Source organism: Oncorhynchus nerka, linkage group LG16 (assembly GCF_034236695.1).
Source record: "Oncorhynchus nerka isolate Pitt River linkage group LG16, Oner_Uvic_2.0, whole genome shotgun sequence".
Lineage (NCBI taxonomy): Eukaryota > Metazoa > Chordata > Actinopteri > Salmoniformes > Salmonidae > Oncorhynchus > Oncorhynchus nerka.
The window spans coordinates 31,896,532-31,914,881 of record NC_088411.1 but is presented as its reverse complement, the minus strand read 5'-3'; the positions used below and the strand labels follow the sequence as shown (position 1 = coordinate 31,914,881).

General features: G+C 46.1%; 1 protein-coding gene across 17 annotated transcripts in view; it reads right to left on the bottom strand.

Moving 5' to 3' along the window:
- The window catches only part of LOC115117336 (SMC5-SMC6 complex localization factor protein 2-like), a 49,372-nt gene that overhangs the window by 21,259 nt on the left and 9,763 nt on the right, over positions 1–18,350 (bottom strand). For all 17 annotated transcript variants that reach the window (XM_065002594.1, XM_065002599.1, XM_065002603.1 and 14 more), the window contains 6 exons: positions 17,696–17,753; positions 17,060–17,216; positions 15,257–16,736; positions 14,925–14,998; positions 12,123–12,233; positions 9,122–9,289 (listed from right to left, as the gene is read on the bottom strand). In XM_065002594.1, the coding sequence (XP_064858666.1) occupies positions 9,122–9,289; positions 12,123–12,233; positions 14,925–14,998; positions 15,257–16,736; positions 17,060–17,216; positions 17,696–17,753 (2,048 nt within the window). The remainder of the gene's footprint in view (positions 1–9,121; positions 9,290–12,122; positions 12,234–14,924; positions 14,999–15,256; positions 16,737–17,059; positions 17,217–17,695; positions 17,754–18,350) is intronic.

Genomic DNA, 18,350 nt, shown 5'->3' with positions numbered 1-18,350 from the left:
GGGGGAAAAGCACACACCAGAGAGATGAGAGAGAGGGGGAAAACACACACCAGAGAGATGAGAGGGGGAAAAGCACACACCAGAGAGATGAGAGGGGGAAAACACACACCAGAGAGATGAGAGGGAGGGGGAAAACACACACCAGATAGATGAGAGAGAGGGGGAAAACACACACCAGATAGATGAGAGAGGGGGAAAACACACACCAGATAGATGAGAGAGAGGGGAAAACACACACCAGATAGATGAGAGGGGAAAACACACACCAGAGAGATGAGAGAGAGGGGGAAACACACACACCAGAGAGATGAGAGATGAGAGGGGAAAAACACACACCAGATAGAGAGGAAAAACACACACCAGAGAGATGAGAGATGAGGGGAAAAACACACACCAGAGAGATGAGAGGGGAAAAACACACACCAGAGAGAGAAGGGAAAAACACACACCAGAGAGATGAGAGAGGGGAAAAACACACACCAGAGAGATGAGAGGGGGAAAACACACACCAGAGAGATGAGAGGGGGAAAACACACACCAGAGAGATGAGAGATGAGAGGGGAAAAACACACACCAGAGAGATGAGAGGGGAAAAACACACACCAGAGAGATGAGAGGGGAAAACACACACCAGAGAGATGAGAGGGGGAAAAGCACACACCAGAGAGATGAGAGGGGGAAAAGCACACACCAGAGAGATGAGAGGGGGAAAACACACACCAGAGAGATGAGAGGGGAAAAGCACACACCAGAGAGATGAGAGGGGAAAAACACACACCAGATAGATGAGAGAGAGGGGGAAAACACACACCAGATAGATGAGAGGGGGGGAAAACACACACCAGATAGATGAGAGAGAGGGGGAAAACACACACCAGATAGATATGAGAGAGGGGGAAAACACACACCAGATAGATGAGAGAGAGGGGGAAAACACACACCAGATAGATGAGAGAAGGGAAAAACACACACCAGATAGATGAGAGAGAGGGAAAACACACACCAGATAGATGAGAGAGGGAAAAACACACACCAGAGAGATGAGAGATGAGAGGGGAAAAACACACACCAGATAGAGAGGAAAAACACACACCAGCGAGAGAGAGAGGGGGAAAACACACACCAGAGAGATGAGAGGGGGGAAAGCACACACCAGAGAGATGAGAGGGGGGAAAGCACACACCAGAGAGATGAGAGGGGAAAAACACACACCAGCGAGAGAGAGAGGGGGAAAACACACACCAGAGAGATGAGAGAGAGGGGAAAAACACACACCAGAGAGATGAGAGGGGAAAAACACACACCAGATAGAGGGGGAAAACACACACCAGAGAGATGAGAGGGGAAAAAGCACACACCAGAGAGATGAGAGAGAGGGGGAAAACACACACCAGAGAGATGAGAGGGGGGGAAAACACACACCAGATATAGAAGGGAAAAACACACACCAGAGAGATGAGAGGGGGAAAAACACACACCAGAGAGAGAAGGGAAAAACACACACCAGAGAGATGAGAGATGAGAGGGGAAAAACACACACCAGAGAGATGAGAGATGAGGGGAAAAACACACACCAGATAGAGAGGAAAAACACACACCAGAGAGATGAGAGGGGAAAAACACACACCAGAGAGATGAGAGGGGAAAAACACACACCAGAGAGATGAGAGGGGAAAAACACACACCAGAGAGATGAGAGTGAGGGGAAAAACACACACCAGAGAGATGAGAGTGAGGGGAAAAACACACACCAGAGAGAGAAGGGAAAAACACACACCAGAGAGAGAAGGGAAAAACACACACCAGAGAGATGAGAGGGGGAAAACACACACCAGAGAGATGAGAGGGGGAAAACACACACCAGAGAGATGAGAGAGAGGGGAAAAACACACACCAGAGAGATGAGAGAGAGGGGAAAAACACACACCAGAGAGATGAGAGGGGAAAAACACACACCAGAGAGATGAGAGAGAGGGGGAAAACACACACCAGAGAGATGAGAGATGAGAGGGGAAAAACACACACCAGAGAGATGAGAGAGAGGGGGAAAACACACACCAGAGAGATGAGAGATGAGAGGGGGAAAACACACACCAGAGAGATGAGAGAGAGAGGGGGAAAACACACACCAGAGAGATGAGAGAGAGAGGGGGAAAACACACACCAGAGAGATGAGAGGGGGGAAAGCACACACCAGAGAGATGAGAGGGGGAAAACACACACCAGAGAGATGAGAGGGGGAAAACACACACCAGATAGATGAGAGAGAGGGGGAAAACACACACCAGATAGATGAGAGTGAGGGGGAAAACACACCAGATAGATGAGAGAGAGGGGGAAAACACACACCAGATAGATTAGAGAGAGGGGGAAAACACACACCAGAGAGATGAGAGAGAGAGGGGAAAACACACACCAGAGAGATGAGAGAGAGGGGAAAACACACACCAGAGAGATGAGAGGGGGAAAACACACACCAGAGAGATGAGAGGGGGAAAACACACACCAGAGAGATGAGAGGGGGGAAAACACACACCAGATAGATGAGAGAGGGGGAAAACACACACCAGATAGATGAGAGAGGGGGGAAAACACACCAGATAGATGAGAGAGAGGGGAAAACACACACCAGATAGATTAGAGAGAGGGGGAAAACACACACCAGATAGATGAGAGAGAGGGGAAAACACACACCAGATAGATGAGAGAGGGGGAAAACACACACCAGATAGATGAGAGGGAGGGGGAAAACACACACCAGATAGATGAGAGGGGGAAAACACACACCAGATAGATGAGAGAGAGGGGAAAACACACACCAGATAGATGAGAGAGGGGGGAAAACACACACCAGATAGATGAGAGAGAGGGGGAAAACACACACCAGATAGATGAGAGGGAGGGGGAAAAAACACACACCAGATAGATGAGAGGGGGAAAACACACACCAGATAGATGAGAGAGAGGGGAAAACACACACCAGATAGATGAGAGAGAGGAAAACACACACCAGATAGATGAGAGGGGGGGAAAACACACCAGATAGATGAGAGAGAGGGGGAAAACACACACCAGATAGATGAGAGAGAGGAAAACACACACCAGATAGATGAGAGAGGGGGAAAACACACACCAGAGAGATGAGAGGGGAAAACACACACCAGAGAGATGAGAGGGGGGGAAAACACACCAGATAGATGAGAGGGAGGGGGAAAACACACACCAGATAGATGAGAGGGGAAAACACACACCAGATAGATGAGAGGGAGGGGGAAAACACACACCAGATAGATGAGAGAGAGGGGGAAAACACACCCCAGATAGATGAGAGAGAGGGGAAAAACACACACCAGATAGATGAGAGAGAGGGGAAAAACACACACCAGATAGATGAGAGGGGAAAACACACACCAGAGAGATGAGAGAGAGGGGGAAACACACACACCAGAGAGATGAGAGATGAGAGGGGAAAAACACACACCAGAGAGATGAGAGGGGAAAAACACACACCAGAGAGAGAAGGGAAAAACACACACCAGAGAGATGAGAGAGGGGAAAACACACACCAGAGAGATGAGAGGGGGAAAACACACACCAGAGAGATGAGAGGGGGAAAACATACACCAGAGAGATGAGAGATGAGAGGGGAAAAACACACACCAGAGAGATGAGAGAGGAAAAACACACACCAGAGAGATGAGAGATGAAAAACACACACCAGAGAGATGAGAGGGGGAAAACACACACCAGAGAGATGAGAGGGGAAAAGCACACACCAGAGAGATGAGGGGGGAAAGCACACACCAGATAGATGAGAGGGGGGGAAAACACACACCAGATAGATGAGAGAGAGGGGGAAAACACACACCAGATAGATGAGAGGGGGGGAAAAAACACACCAGATAGATGAGAGAGAGGGGGAAAACCCACACCAGATAGATGAGAGAGGGAAAAACACACACCAGAGAGATGAGAGGGGAAAAACACACACCAGAGAGATGAGAGATGAGGGGAAAAACACACACCAGATAGATGAGAGAGGGGGAAAACACACACCAGATAGATGAGAGAGAGGGGGAAAACACACACCAGATAGATGAGAGAGGAAAAACACACACCAGAGAGATGAGAGGGGAAAAACACACACCAGAGAGATGAGAGAGGAAAAACACACACCAGAGAGATGAGAGGGGGAAAACACACACCAGAGAGATGAGAGAGGAAAAACACACACCAGAGAGATGAGAGGGGAAAAACACACACCAGATAGATGAGAGAGAGGGGGAAAACACACACCAGACAGATGAGAGAGAGGGGGAAAACCCACACCAGATAGATGAGAGAGGGAAAAACACACACCAGAGAGATGAGAGGGGGAAAACACACACCAGATAGATGAGAGAGGGGGAAAACACACACCAGATAGATGAGAGAGAGGGGGAAAACACACACCAGATAGATGAGAGGGGGGGAAAAAACACACCAGATAGATGAGAGAGAGGGGGAAAACCCACACCAGATAGATGAGAGAGAGGGGGAAAACACACACCAGATAGATGAGAGAGGGGAAAAACACACACCAGAGAGATGAGAGGGGGAAAACACACACCAGAGAGATGAGAGGGGGAAAACACACACCAGAGAGATGAGAGATGAGAGGGGAAAAACACACACCAGAGAGATGAGAGATGAGAGGGGAAAAACACACACCAGAGAGATGAGAGGGGGAAAACACACACCAGAGAGATGAGGGGGAAAAGCACACACCAGAGAGATGAGAGGGGGAAAACACACACCAGAGAGATGAGAGAGGAAAAACACACACCAGAGAGATGAGAGGGGAAAAACACACACCAGATAGAGAGGAAAAACACACACCAGCGAGAGAGAGAGGGGGAAAACACACACCAGAGAGATGAGAGGGGGGAAAGCACACACCAGAGAGATGAGAGGGGAAAAACACACACCAGCGAGAGAGAGAGGGGGAAAACACACACCAGAGAGATGAGGGGGAAAAGCACACACCAGAGAGATGAGAGAGGAAAAACACACACCAGAGAGATGAGGGGAAAACACACACCAGATAGATGAGAGGGGGGGAAAAAACACACCAGATAGATGAGAGAGAGGGGGAAAACCCACACCAGATAGATGAGAGAGGGAAAAACACACACCAGAGAGATGAGAGATGAGAGGGGAAAAACACACACCAGAGAGATGAGAGATGAGGGGAAAACACACACACCAGATAGAGAGGAAAAACACACACCAGAGAGAGAGAGAGGGGGAAAACACACACCAGAGAGATGAGAGGGGGGAAAGCACACACCAGAGAGATGAGAGGGGAAAAACACACACCAGCGAGAGAGAGAGGGGGAAAACACACACCAGAGAGATGAGGGGGAAAACACACACCAGAGAGATGAGAGAGAGGGGGAAAACACACACCAGATAGATGAGAGGGGGGGAAAACACACACCAGATAGATGAGAGAGAGGGGGAAAACACACACCAGATAGATGAGAGAGGGGGAAAACACACACCAGATAGATGAGAGGGGGGGAAAACACACACCAGATAGATGAGAGAGAGGGGGAAAACACACACCAGATAGATGAGAGGGGGAAAAAACACACCAGATAGATGAGAGAGAGGGGGAAAACCCACACCAGATAGATGAGAGAGAGGGGGAAAACACACACCAGATAGATGAGAGAGGGGAAAACACACACCAGAGAGATGAGAGGGGGAAAACACACACCAGAGAGATGAGAGGGGAAAAACACACACCAGAGAGATGAGAGGGGAAAACACACACCAGAGAGATGAGAGGGGGAAAACACACACCAGAGAGATGAGAGGGGGAAAAGCACACACCAGAGAGATGAGAGGGGAAAAGCACACACCAGAGAGATGAGAGGGGGAAAACACACACCAGAGAGATGAGGGGGAAAAGCACACACCAGAGAGATGAGAGGGGGAAAAGCACACACCAGAGAGATGAGAGGGGGAAAACACACACCAGAGAGATGAGAGGGGAAAAGCACACACCAGAGAGATGAGAGGGGAAAAACACACACCAGATAGATGAGAGAGAGGGGGAAAACACACACCAGATAGATGAGAGAGAGGGGAAAACACACACCAGATAGATGAGAGAGAGGGGGAAAACACACACCAGATAGATGAGAGAGAGGGGGAAAACACACACCAGATAGATGAGAGAGGGGAAAACACACACCAGATAGATGAGAGAAGGGAAAAACACACACCAGATAGATGAGAGAGAGGGAAAACACACACCAGATAGATGAGAGAGAGGGGAAAAACACACACCAGATAGATGAGAGAGGGAAAAACACACACCAGAGAGATGAGAGATGAGAGGGGAAAAACACACACCAGAGAGATGAGGGGAAAAACACACACCAGATAGAGAGGAAAAACACACACCAGAGAGATGAGAGGGGAAAAACACACACCAGATAGAGAGGAAAAACACACACCAGCGAGAGAGAGAGGGGGAAAACACACACCAGAGAGATGAGAGGGGGGAAAGCACACACCAGAGAGATGAGAGGGGAAAAACACACACCAGCGAGAGAGAGAGGGGGAAAACACACACCAGAGAGATGAGGGGGAAAAGCACACACCAGAGAGATGAGAGAGGAAAAACACACACCAGAGAGATGAGGGGAAAACACACACCAGATAGATGAGAGGGGGGGAAAAAACACACCAGATAGATGAGAGAGAGGGGGAAAACCCACACCAGATAGATGAGAGAGGGAAAAACACACACCAGATAGATGAGAGAGAGGGGGAAAACACACACCAGATAGATGAGAGAGGGGAAAAACACACACCAGAGAGATGAGAGGGGGAAAACACACACCAGAGAGATGAGAGGGGAAAAACACACACCAGAGAGATGAGAGATGAGAGGGGAAAAACACACACCAGAGAGATGAGAGGGGGAAAACACACACCAGAGAGATGAGAGGGGGAAAAGCACACACCAGAGAGATGAGAGGGGGAAAAGCACACACCAGAGAGATGAGAGGGGGAAAACACACACCAGAGAGATGAGAGGGGGAAAAGCACACACCAGAGAGATGAGAGGGGGAAAAGCACACACCAGAGAGATGAGAGGGGGAAAACACACACCAGAGAGATGAGAGGGGAAAAGCACACACCAGAGAGATGAGAGGGGAAAAACACACACCAGATAGATGAGAGAGAGGGGGAAAACACACACCAGATAGATGAGAGAGAGGGGGAAAACACACACCAGATAGATGAGAGAGAGGGGGAAAACACACACCAGATAGATGAGAGAGAGGGGGAAAACACACACCAGATAGATGAGAGAGGGGGAAAACACACACCAGATAGATGAGAGAAGGGAAAAACACACACCAGATAGATGAGAGAGAGGGAAAACACACACCAGATAGATGAGAGAGGGAAAAACACACACCAGAGAGATGAGAGATGAGAGGGGAAAAACACACACCAGAGAGATGAGGGGAAAAACACACACCAGATAGAGAGGAAAAACACACACCAGAGAGATGAGAGGGGAAAAACACACACCAGATAGAGAGGAAAAACACACACCAGCGAGAGAGAGAGGGGGAAAACACACACCAGAGAGATGAGAGGGGGGAAAGCACACACCAGAGAGATGAGAGGGGAAAAACACACACCAGCGAGAGAGAAAGGGGGAAAACACACACCAGAGAGATGAGAGGGGGAAAACACACACCAGAGAGATGAGAGAGGAAAAACACACACCAGAGAGATGAGAGGGGAAAAACACACACCAGATAGATGAGAGAGAGGGGGAAAACACACACCAGATAGATGAGAGGGGGGGAAAACACACACCAGATAGATGAGAGAGAGGGAAAACACACACCAGATAGATGAGAGGGGGAAAACACACACCAGATAGATGAGAGAGAGGAAAACACACACCAGATAGATGAGAGAGGGGGAAAACACACACCAGATAGATGAGAGGGGGAAAAACACACCAGGTAGATGAGAGAGAGGGGAAAACACACACCAGATAGATGAGAGAGGGGGAAAACACACACCAGATAGATGAGAGAGAGGGGGAAAACACACACCAGATAGATGAGAGAGAGGGGAAAACACACACCAGATAGATGAGAGAGAGGGGGAAAACACACACCAGATAGATGAGAGAGAGGGGGAAAACACACACCAGATAGATGAGAGAGGGGAAAACACACACCAGATAGATGAGAGAGGGGGAAAACACACACCAGATAGATGAGAGAAGGGAAAAACACACACCAGAGAGATGAGAGATGAGAGGGGGAAAACACACACCAGAGAGATGAGAGGGGGGAAAACACACACCAGAGAGATCAGAGATGAGAGGGGAAAAACACACACCAGCGAGAGAGAGAGGGGGAAAACACACACCAGAGAGATGAGAGGGGGAAAACACACACCAGAGAGATGAGAGAGGAAAAACACACACCAGAGAGATGAGAGGGGAAAAACACACACCAGATAGATGAGAGAGAGGGGGAAACACACACCAGAGAGATGAGAGAGAGGGGGAAAACACACACCAGAGAGATGAGAGAGAGGGGGAAAACACACACCAGATAGATGAGAGTGAGGGGGAAAACACACACCAGATAGATGAGAGGGGGAAAACACACACCAGATAGATGAGAGGGGGGGAAAACACACACCAGATAGATGAGAGAGAGGGGGAAAACACACACCAGATAGATGAGAGTGAGGGGGAAAACACACCAGATAGATGAGAGAGAGGGGAAAACACACACCAGATAGATGAGAGAGAGGGGGAAAACACACACCAGATAGATGAGAGAGAGGGGGAAAACACACACCAGATAGATGAGAGAGAGGGGAAAACACACACCAGATAGATGAGAGAGAGGGAAACACACACCAGATAGATGAGAGAGAGGGGGAAAACACACACCAGATAGATGAGAGAGGGGGAAAACACACCAGAGAGATGAGAGGGGGAAAACACACCAGAAATGGGGTATTGGGGCAAGAGAGGAGAGGACTGAACATTTCCTCTCAGTCACACACACACACACCTCACCATAGGATTGTTTTCTGTGTGGTGTCACACGGGGTGACGTTACAGCGTCTCAGCTGCAGTGTGTGTTGGCTGAAGAGACGCCCAAAGTTGTCCAGGTTGAACACCGCTTCCCCGGGGTGCAGGTCCTGGATGGCACTAGACAACACCGAGAAACGCTGCAGGAAATCCCTGGGGTTGACAAGAGATACACACATGGAAGTGTGGGATTGTGGTTATTAGTCTGTGTGTGTGTGTAGTTACCTCTGCTCCTAGGATTAACTGGAAATGGGGTACTTAGACAGTTCAACAGAAGATGTCCGCTGCATTTATCTGCCTTAAATCGACGCCCGTAGAGCGGTTGTTGTTAAGTGCCTTGCTCACGGACAGAACGGCAGATTTTCCCACATTGCCCGGCTCAGGGATTCAAACCAGCGACCTCTGTTAACCTCTAGGCTACCTGCACTCTGTTTTCTGTACGCTCCTCTTTTGTGTTTATATGGATGTACAGTACCAGTCAAAAGTACTAGGTTGACTTTATTTGTACTATTTTCTACATTGTAGAATAATAGTGAAGACATCAAAACTATGAAATAACACATATGGAATCATGTAGTAACCAACAGTGTTAAAAAAAAAAATATATATTTTATATTTGAGATTCTTTAAAGTAGTAGGAAAGGAAGACCCCGAGTTACCTCTGCTGCAGAGGATAAGTTCATTAGAGTTACCTCTGCTGCAGAGGATAAGTTCATTAGAGTTACCTCTGCTGCAGAGGATAAGTTCATTAGAGTTACCTCTGCTGCAGAGGATACGTTCATTAGAGTTACCTCTGCTGCAGAGGATACGTTCATTAGAGTTACCTCTGCTGCAGAGGATAAGTTCATTAGAGTTACCTCTGCTGCAGAGGATAAGTTCATTAGAGTTACCTCTGCTGCAGAGGATAAGTTCATTAGAGTTACCTCTGCTGCAGAGGATAAGTTCATTAGAGTTACCTCTGCTGCAGAGGATAAGTTCATTAGAGTTACCTCTGCTGCAGAGGATACGTTCATTAGAGTTACCTCTGCTGCAGAGGATAAGTTCATTAGAGTTACCTCTGCTGCAGAGGATAAGTTCATTAGAGTTACCTCTGCTGCAGAGGATAAGTTCATTAGAGTGCAGAGGATACCTCTGCTGCTGCAGAGGATAAGTTCATTAGAGTTACCTCTGCTGCAGAGGATAAGTTCATTAGAGTTACCTCTGCTGCAGAGGATAAGTTCATTAGAGTTACCTCTGCTGCAGAGGATAAGTTCATTAGAGTTACCTCTGCTGCAGAGGATAAGTTCATTAGAGTTACCTCTGCTGCAGAGGATACGTTCATTAGAGTTACCTCTGCTGCAGAGGATAAGTTCATTAGAGTTACCTCTGCTGCAGAGGATAAGTTCATTAGAGTTACCTCTGCTGCAGAGGATAAGTTCATTAGAGTTACCTCTGCTGCAGAGGATACGTTCATTAGAGTTACCTCTGCTGCAGAGGATACGTTCATTAGAGTTACCTCTGCTGCAGAGGATAAGTTCATTAGAGTTACCTCTGCTGCAGAGGATAAGTTCATTAGAGTTACCTCTGCTGCAGAGGATAAGTTCATTAGAGTTACCTCTGCTGCAGAGGATAAGTTCATTAGAGTTACCTCTGATGCAGAGGATAAGTTCATTAGAGTTACCTCTGCTGCAGAGGATAAGTTCATTAGAGTTACCTCTGCTGCAGAGGATAAGTTCATTAGAGTTACCTCTGCTGCAGAGGATACGTTCATTAGAGTTACCTCTGCTGCAGAGGATACGTTCATTAGAGTTACCTCTGCTGCAGAGGATAAGTTCATTAGAGTTACCTCTGCTGCAGAGGATAAGTTCATTAGAGTTACCTCTGCTGCAGAGGATAAGTTCATTAGAGTTACCTCTGCTGCAGAGGATAAGTTCATTAGAGTTACCTCTGCTGCAGAGGATAAGTTCATTAGAGTTACCTCTGCTGCAGAGGATAAGTTCATTAGAGTTACCTCTGCTGCAGAGGATAAGTTCATTAGTTACATTAGAGTTACCTCTGCTGCAGAGGATACGTTCATTAGAGTTACCTCTGCTGCAGAGGATAAGTTCATTAGAGTTACCTCTGCTGCAGAGGATAAGTTCATTAGAGTTACCTCTGCTGCAGAGGATAAGTTCATTAGAGTTACCTCTGCTGCAGAGGATAAGTTCATTAGAGTTACCTCTGCTGCAGAGGATAAGTTCATTAGAGTTACCTCTGCTGCAGAGGATAAGTTCATTAGAGTTACCTCTGCTGCAGAGGATAAGTTCATTAGAGTTACCTCTGCTGCAGAGGATAAGTTCATTAGAGTTACCTCTGCTGCAGAGGATACGTCTGCTGCAGAGGATACGTTCATTAGAGTTACCTCTGCTGCAGAGGATACGTTCATTAGAGTTACCTCTGCTGCAGAGGATAAGTTCATTAGAGTTACCTCTGCTGCAGAGGATAAGTTCATTAGAGTTACCTCTGCTGCAGAGGATAAGTTCATTAGAGTTACCTCTGCTGCAGAGGATAAGTTCATTAGAGTTACCTCTGCTGCAGAGGATAAGTTCATTAGAGTTACCTCTGCTGCAGAGGATAAGTTCATTAGAGTTACCTCTGCTGCAGAGGATAAGTTCATTAGAGTTACCTCTGCTGCAGAGGATAAGTTCATTAGAGTTACCAGCCTCAGAAATTGCAGCAAAACTGTTGGTAAAGCATTCCATGTGAAGCTGGTTGAGAGAATGCCAAGAGTGTGCAAAGCTGTCATCAATGCAAATGGTGGCTACTTTGAAGAATTTCAAATATATTTTGATTTTTTAAACACTTTTTGGTTACTACATGATTCCATATGTGTTATATCATAGTATTGATGTCTTCACTATTATTTTACAATGTAGAAAATAGTAAAAATAAAGAAAAAGCCCAAACTTTTGACTGGTACTGTATGTTTTAAGTGTATGTGTGTGGGTGCAGGTGTGCGTGCAGTTACTTTTGCTGCTGCGAGATAGCCTCCTCAATGTTCTCCTCCTCCTCTTCCTCAGCCAATCTCAGCAGTTTCTCCTTACAGGAGAGATGCAGCTTGGCTTCCATCTCCTTAGACCTGGGGAGAATAACCACGACATAGCACACATTGTTATGACATAGAACTCGTTTAATTCTTAAAGTCTAAGCCGTTGGGGGGTTCTCAGCTGACATATGGAATTGTTTTAAGGTGGTCATACTATGGATCATTTAGCTATTTGATTTAGAATTTTTAGGTAACTAACAAAATATATATATTTGATAAAATATTGAATTTGGCCTTTACTACTATAGCCCAGAGAAACACATTGAAAAACACATTCATAAATGGGAAAAAAGACAGTAAAAAACTAAATCATGAGAAACAAGGTTTTGAAGTGTTTGCTCTATATCTAGAGACATAAGAAAGAACAAGTATTTGATACACTGCCGATTTTGCAGGTTTTCCTACTTACAAAGAATGTAGAGGTCTGTAATTTTTTATCATAGGTAACTTCAACTGTGAGAGACGGAATCTAAAACAAAAATCCAGAAAATCACATTGTATGATTTTTAAGTAATTATTTTGCATTTTATTGCATGATATAAGTATTTGATCACCTACCAACCAGTAAGAATTTCCGGCTCTCACAGACCTGTTACTTTTTCTTTAAGAAGCCCTCCTGTTCTCCACTCATTACCTGTATTAACTGCACCTGATTGAACTCGTTACCTGTATAAAAGACACCTGTCCACACACTCAATCAAACAGACTCCAACCTCTCCACAATGGCCAAGACCAGAGAGCTGTGTAAGGACATCAGGGATAAAATTGTACACCTGCACAAGGCTGGGATGGGCTACAGGACAATAGGCAAGCGGCTTGGTGAGAAGGCAACAACTGTTGGCGCAATTATTAGAAAATGGAAGAAGTTCAAGATGACGGTCAATCACCCTCGGTCTGGGGCTCCATGCAAGATCTCACCTCGTGGGGCATCAATGATCATGAGGAAGGTGAGGGATCAGCCCAGAACTACACGGCATGACCTGGTCAATGACCTGAAGAGAGCTGGGACCACAGTCTCAAAGAAAACCATTAGTAACACACTACGCCGTCATGGATTAAAATCCTGCAGCGCACGCAAGGTCCCCCTGCTCAAGCCAGCGCATGTCCAGGCCCTTCTGAAGTTTGCCAATGACCATTTGGATGATCCAGAGGAGGAATGGGAGAAGGTCATGTGGTCTGATGAGACAAAAATAGAGCTTTTTGGTCTAAACTCCACTCGCCGTGTTTGGAGGAAGAAGAAGGATGAGTACAACCCCAAGAACACCATCCCAACCATGAAGCATGGAGGTGGAAACATCATTCTTTGGGGATGCTTTTCTGTAAAGGGGACAGGATGACTGCACCGTATTGAGGGGAGGATGGATGGGACCATGTATCGCGAGATCTTGGCCAACAACCTCCCTCAGTAAGAGCATTGAAGATGGGTCAACGACCCGAAACACACAGCCAGGGCAACTAAGGAGTGGCTCCGTAAGAAGCATCTCAAGGTCCTGGAGTGGCCTAGCCAGTCTCCAGACCTGAACCCAATAGAAAATCTTTGGAGGGAGCTGAAAGTCCGTATTGCCCAGTGACAGCCCCGAAACCTGAAGGGTCTGGAGAAGGTCTGTATGCAGGAGTGGGCCAAAATCCCTGCTACAGTGTGTGCAAACCTGGTCAAGAACTACAGGAAACGTATGATCTCTGTAATTGCAAACAAAGGTTTCTGTACCAAATATTAAATTCTGCTTTTCTGATGTATCAAATACTTATGTCATGCAATAAAATGCTAAATAATTACTTAAAAATCATACAATGTGATTTTCTGGATTTTTGTTTTAGATTCCGTCTCTCACAGTTGAAGTGTACTACCTATGATAAAAATTACAGAAATTACATGCTTTGTAAGTAGGAAAACCTGCAAAATCGGCAGTGTTTCAAATACTTGTTCTCCCCACTGTATATATTCTTTACACATATTTAAGCCCTTTTGGGGTAGGCACAAATCTACCTTCATCCTTCCGTTCCTTTTTTAAAATGGTACAGGTTACCTTCAGACGACACTTGTGGGGGGTCATAGAGCAAAACGGCGAACACCATCGTGTTTGTGTTTTGAAGCAAGAAATAGATCTCTGAACATTTCACCTATTACTACCTGTCAGGTAGTTTATGTACGCAGGTTTATGTACTCTGCGCCATCGGCTTGGAACGCATTACAAAATACTTTTAAACCGGAAGAACTTGTCCTGATTGGTGTTTTTAAATCACTGATGAAGGACTTTGAGACTAATTCCCTGACCTGTCAATGTTTTTTTGAATTTGCTGTTTTATGATTTTGTTATATACATATTGTGAATATATATTGTGAATTCTATGGTTTGTACTAGATTACTGTGAATTCTATGGTTTGTACTAGATTACTGTGAATTCTATGGTTTGTACTAGATTACTGTGAATTCTATGGTTTGTACTAGATTACTGTGAATTCTATGGTTTGTACTAGATTACTTGTAGTTTTTCATGTTGTCTGTCTGTAATTGTGTAATGACTTGGTGCTGCCTATCTTGGCCAGGACGCTCTTGAAAAAGAGATTTCAAATCTCAATGAGCCCTTCCTGGTTAAATTTTTTATTTTATTTTATTTTTTTAAATGGTACGTTGTCATTTTAAAGCAATGCAGGGATTTCTCTATCTCCAAGACCCACATGGAGAAAATAGCACTATAATGTCACTTATGATAAAGCAATACCTTTGAATGCTCTCCTTTTCCTTCAGCATCTCATCCAGGTTGTTCCTGTAACTGGTGGCTTTAGATGAAGATGGCTGCCAGAGAAAACATCACATCAACGTTATCAACCCTTTTAGACTGAGGTAAAACACTGTAGCATTGTTAGAGACGACTTGTACACTGTTTTAAACCATATAAATGCCATTATAGAAAGTAGCTCCTTACAGACTGGTTATAGTGGCTATACTGGACCCCATTTAGGCCTACATCAAAACTGGAAAATTACAATAAGTGAATAAAACATTGTTGACCACGACCCATAGGGACACAGCCCTAAGAAAGTTGCATCTTACTGGTTGGCTGTGGTGTGGGAGCCCAATGGGGATGCTGGTGGCAGAGATGGTTCCTTTTTCTGGGGTGTCTGGGGGCCAGGAGGTACGGTCCAGGATCTGCTGCAGGGACGGCAGCTGGTCCTCATCACTGCTGCTGCTGGTCTGGGATAGCGCCAACTCTAGCCCCAGGCTCAGGTCGAGGCCTAGGCTCAACTCCACATCCACAGGGTCCCCCTTCAGACTCTTACGGGAATTGTTCTTGTTGCTTCTTTGTTCTCCTTCCTCAAGGAACGATAAACTCTTATGGACCTTCTGGTCTCCTTCCTTCCTCTCTTCACCCTCCTTTCCTTGTCCATGTTGGTCCAGGGTTGAGAAGGGACTGGTTTTGAGGTCTGCCGTCTCCATGCTAAATGACTTGTCCTTCCATGAGGATGAGGACTTTGCAGAGGCTGAGAGGGGGATAGTTTTCAGAATGGAGGACTCAGTCTTGAGGTAGGCATTCTCATCCTCATTCATAGTTGACACCAACTCTGCTGAAGCAATACCAGAAGATCTTGTTTTCAGTCCTGAGGCGACATCCTTAGGGGACGAGGGCTTCCCTGAGGATGATACAGTGCTGGTGATGGCTCTGTACAAGCCGGTCTCTAGTTTAGTCAAGTCATTCCTGCTCAACTCCAGCCTTACAAAGGAGGAGTAGATTTTGGGGTCCAGGAGTAGCTTACAGGGGTCCATTGCAGTGTCCGTACAGGAAGAGATCTTGGGACATGGGATTCGCTGTGAGCGGGATTTTGGGGGGATTTCTCTAGGGCTTGTTACATAGGGGGACCCCGGTTCCATACTAGCATCACTGACAGTAGCCAACACAACAGGCAGAGGAACCTTGTTGTGCACAGAGGGCGACCTGTCTCCTCTCTGGGGACTGGGAGAAAAGGTCATCGCTGCTCTAGACAGGCTAGAGGTTATGGGGTCAGGGGTGAAAAGGTCATTGAGGTCATCCGGCAAGGCAGATGTTCTCCGTGGGCGAGAGACGTGTCGCTTCTTTTCCAATGCGTGATGGCACCGAGAACTAGGGCAGCTCGAGTCCGAGCTCTGAGATTTTGAGTCGGGTTTGGGGGTTCTCCCGTCGGGGCGAACTGTCGGTTCTCTTCCTCCACTCTCTCGCTCTCTGGTCTCTTTAGCTGTACTACATTCTCCTCTACTAAGGATTGTGACTGGCGGGTTGGCTGGGTTGCCAGATTGGTGATTCATTCCCCTGTATTTGCCGTTCTCCCTCACATTATTGCAGCATGGCGTCTTTCCATGGCCGGTGCAGCGCTTCCTCGCAGGTTTGGGTGTGGAGAGTGGATAGGTTGGGAAAGTACTCCTGTCTCCCTCCATCCCTTCCTCTGTCTTCTTAGGGGTGAGACTATCCTTCAACCTTAGAGTAGGACTTGAGCTCAGATTGTTCTTCATGAAGACTTTCTTCAGGTAGGATGGGTTGGGGCTGGTGGACATTTTAGAACTAGGAGTAAAGGGTCAAATGAAATCAAATGTATTCATAACAGAGCACTTAGCCATCACAAACCAGGCGTTACAGAGATCACAATCAGTAACATTTCTGGCTTTCCAATTGAAGATATTATATTCATTGATCCTTGAAGAAGGCCTTATGAGCTTAGTTAGCACAATTATCTAAATTATCATAAGCCAAAATATAAGGTTCACTCCATCGTCCGTCTTTCTGTAGTCATTTCCAGCTACTACACGGCATACAAAGTTAGTCCTAATAGTAATTGCTGAAGGGGACAAATACAGTTGCATTGAATTAAATGTTTACCCCCTCACCTGGCTGTTCCATCGGGTGGGTAACAGGTACTGATAGGGTCTGGGATATAGTCCTCTGGATGAAGTCTCTTATTAGCCATGTCCTCTCCTCTTCCTCTGTTTCTCTCCTCCAAGTCTGGGTGTCTGAGTCTCTTCAGAGACATGGATCTGGTGCCTCCTGGTGGGAAACATCATAATCAACATTCACAGTAAATACAATATTTCATATAAAGTTCAACAAATAAAATACTAGAGAACGAGTGTGGGTTTTTACAAGGCCCCTCAACAAATTACAAAATATTACATGAATTGTGAAGTCAATTGTGATAACCCCTTTTTCAAGCGCTTTAGCACACATAACAGAGAGGCCCACTAGATAACTAGATAAAAGTGCACTTCATGCAAAATTAGCCTGAATTTGCATAGTATACTACTCTCAACAAATCATTAGTCAAATGGCAGAAGGGGCATCAGAAACTACTATACATGTCTGCATCAGCATTGTTACTGTACAAAAAGAACAACATTGAAACTTATCATTTGGAGATGTTAACCTATTGATGTGTTTATAGACTCATTTTACAAGGGTTCAGGATTCTAAAATAGGTCTATGATGGGCTTGTTATTTACATACAAGTTAGTAGGTCTAATATGTACCTGGAGTGAACTGCTTGTTAGAGGGAGTGGTTCCTCTGTGGTCCAGGGAACCACGACTCTGTGGAAAGACCGAAAACAGAAGAGAACCAAATATCAACATCATTGAATTGTCATTATTGACGTGCCTGTGAGAGGTGAGAGTGAGACAGTTTAGATTATATTCTATTTGTTCGTATCTGCTTAGGACACAGACTTTCAGGATCAATGAAGTACAATACATGTTCAAAGGTATGTAGAGACCTGCTCGTTGAACATCTCATTCCAAAATCATGGGCATTAATATGGAGTTGGTCCCCCTTTGCTGCTATAACAGCCTCCACTCTTTTGGAAAGGCTTTCCACTAGATGTTGGAACATTTCTGCAGGGACTTGCTTCCATTCAGCCACAAGAGCATTAGTGAGGTCGGGCACTGATGTTGGGCGATTAGGCCTGGCTCGCAGTCGGCGTTCCAATTCATCTCAAAGGTGTTCAATGGGGTTTAGGTCAGGGCTCTGTGCAGGCTAGTCAAGTTATTCCACAACGATCTCGACAAACCATTTCTGTGTGGACCTCGCTTTGTGCACGGGGGCATTGTCACGCTGACACAGGAAAGGGCCTTCCCCAAACTGTTACCACAAAGTTGGAAGCACAGAATCGTCTAAAATGTCATTGTATG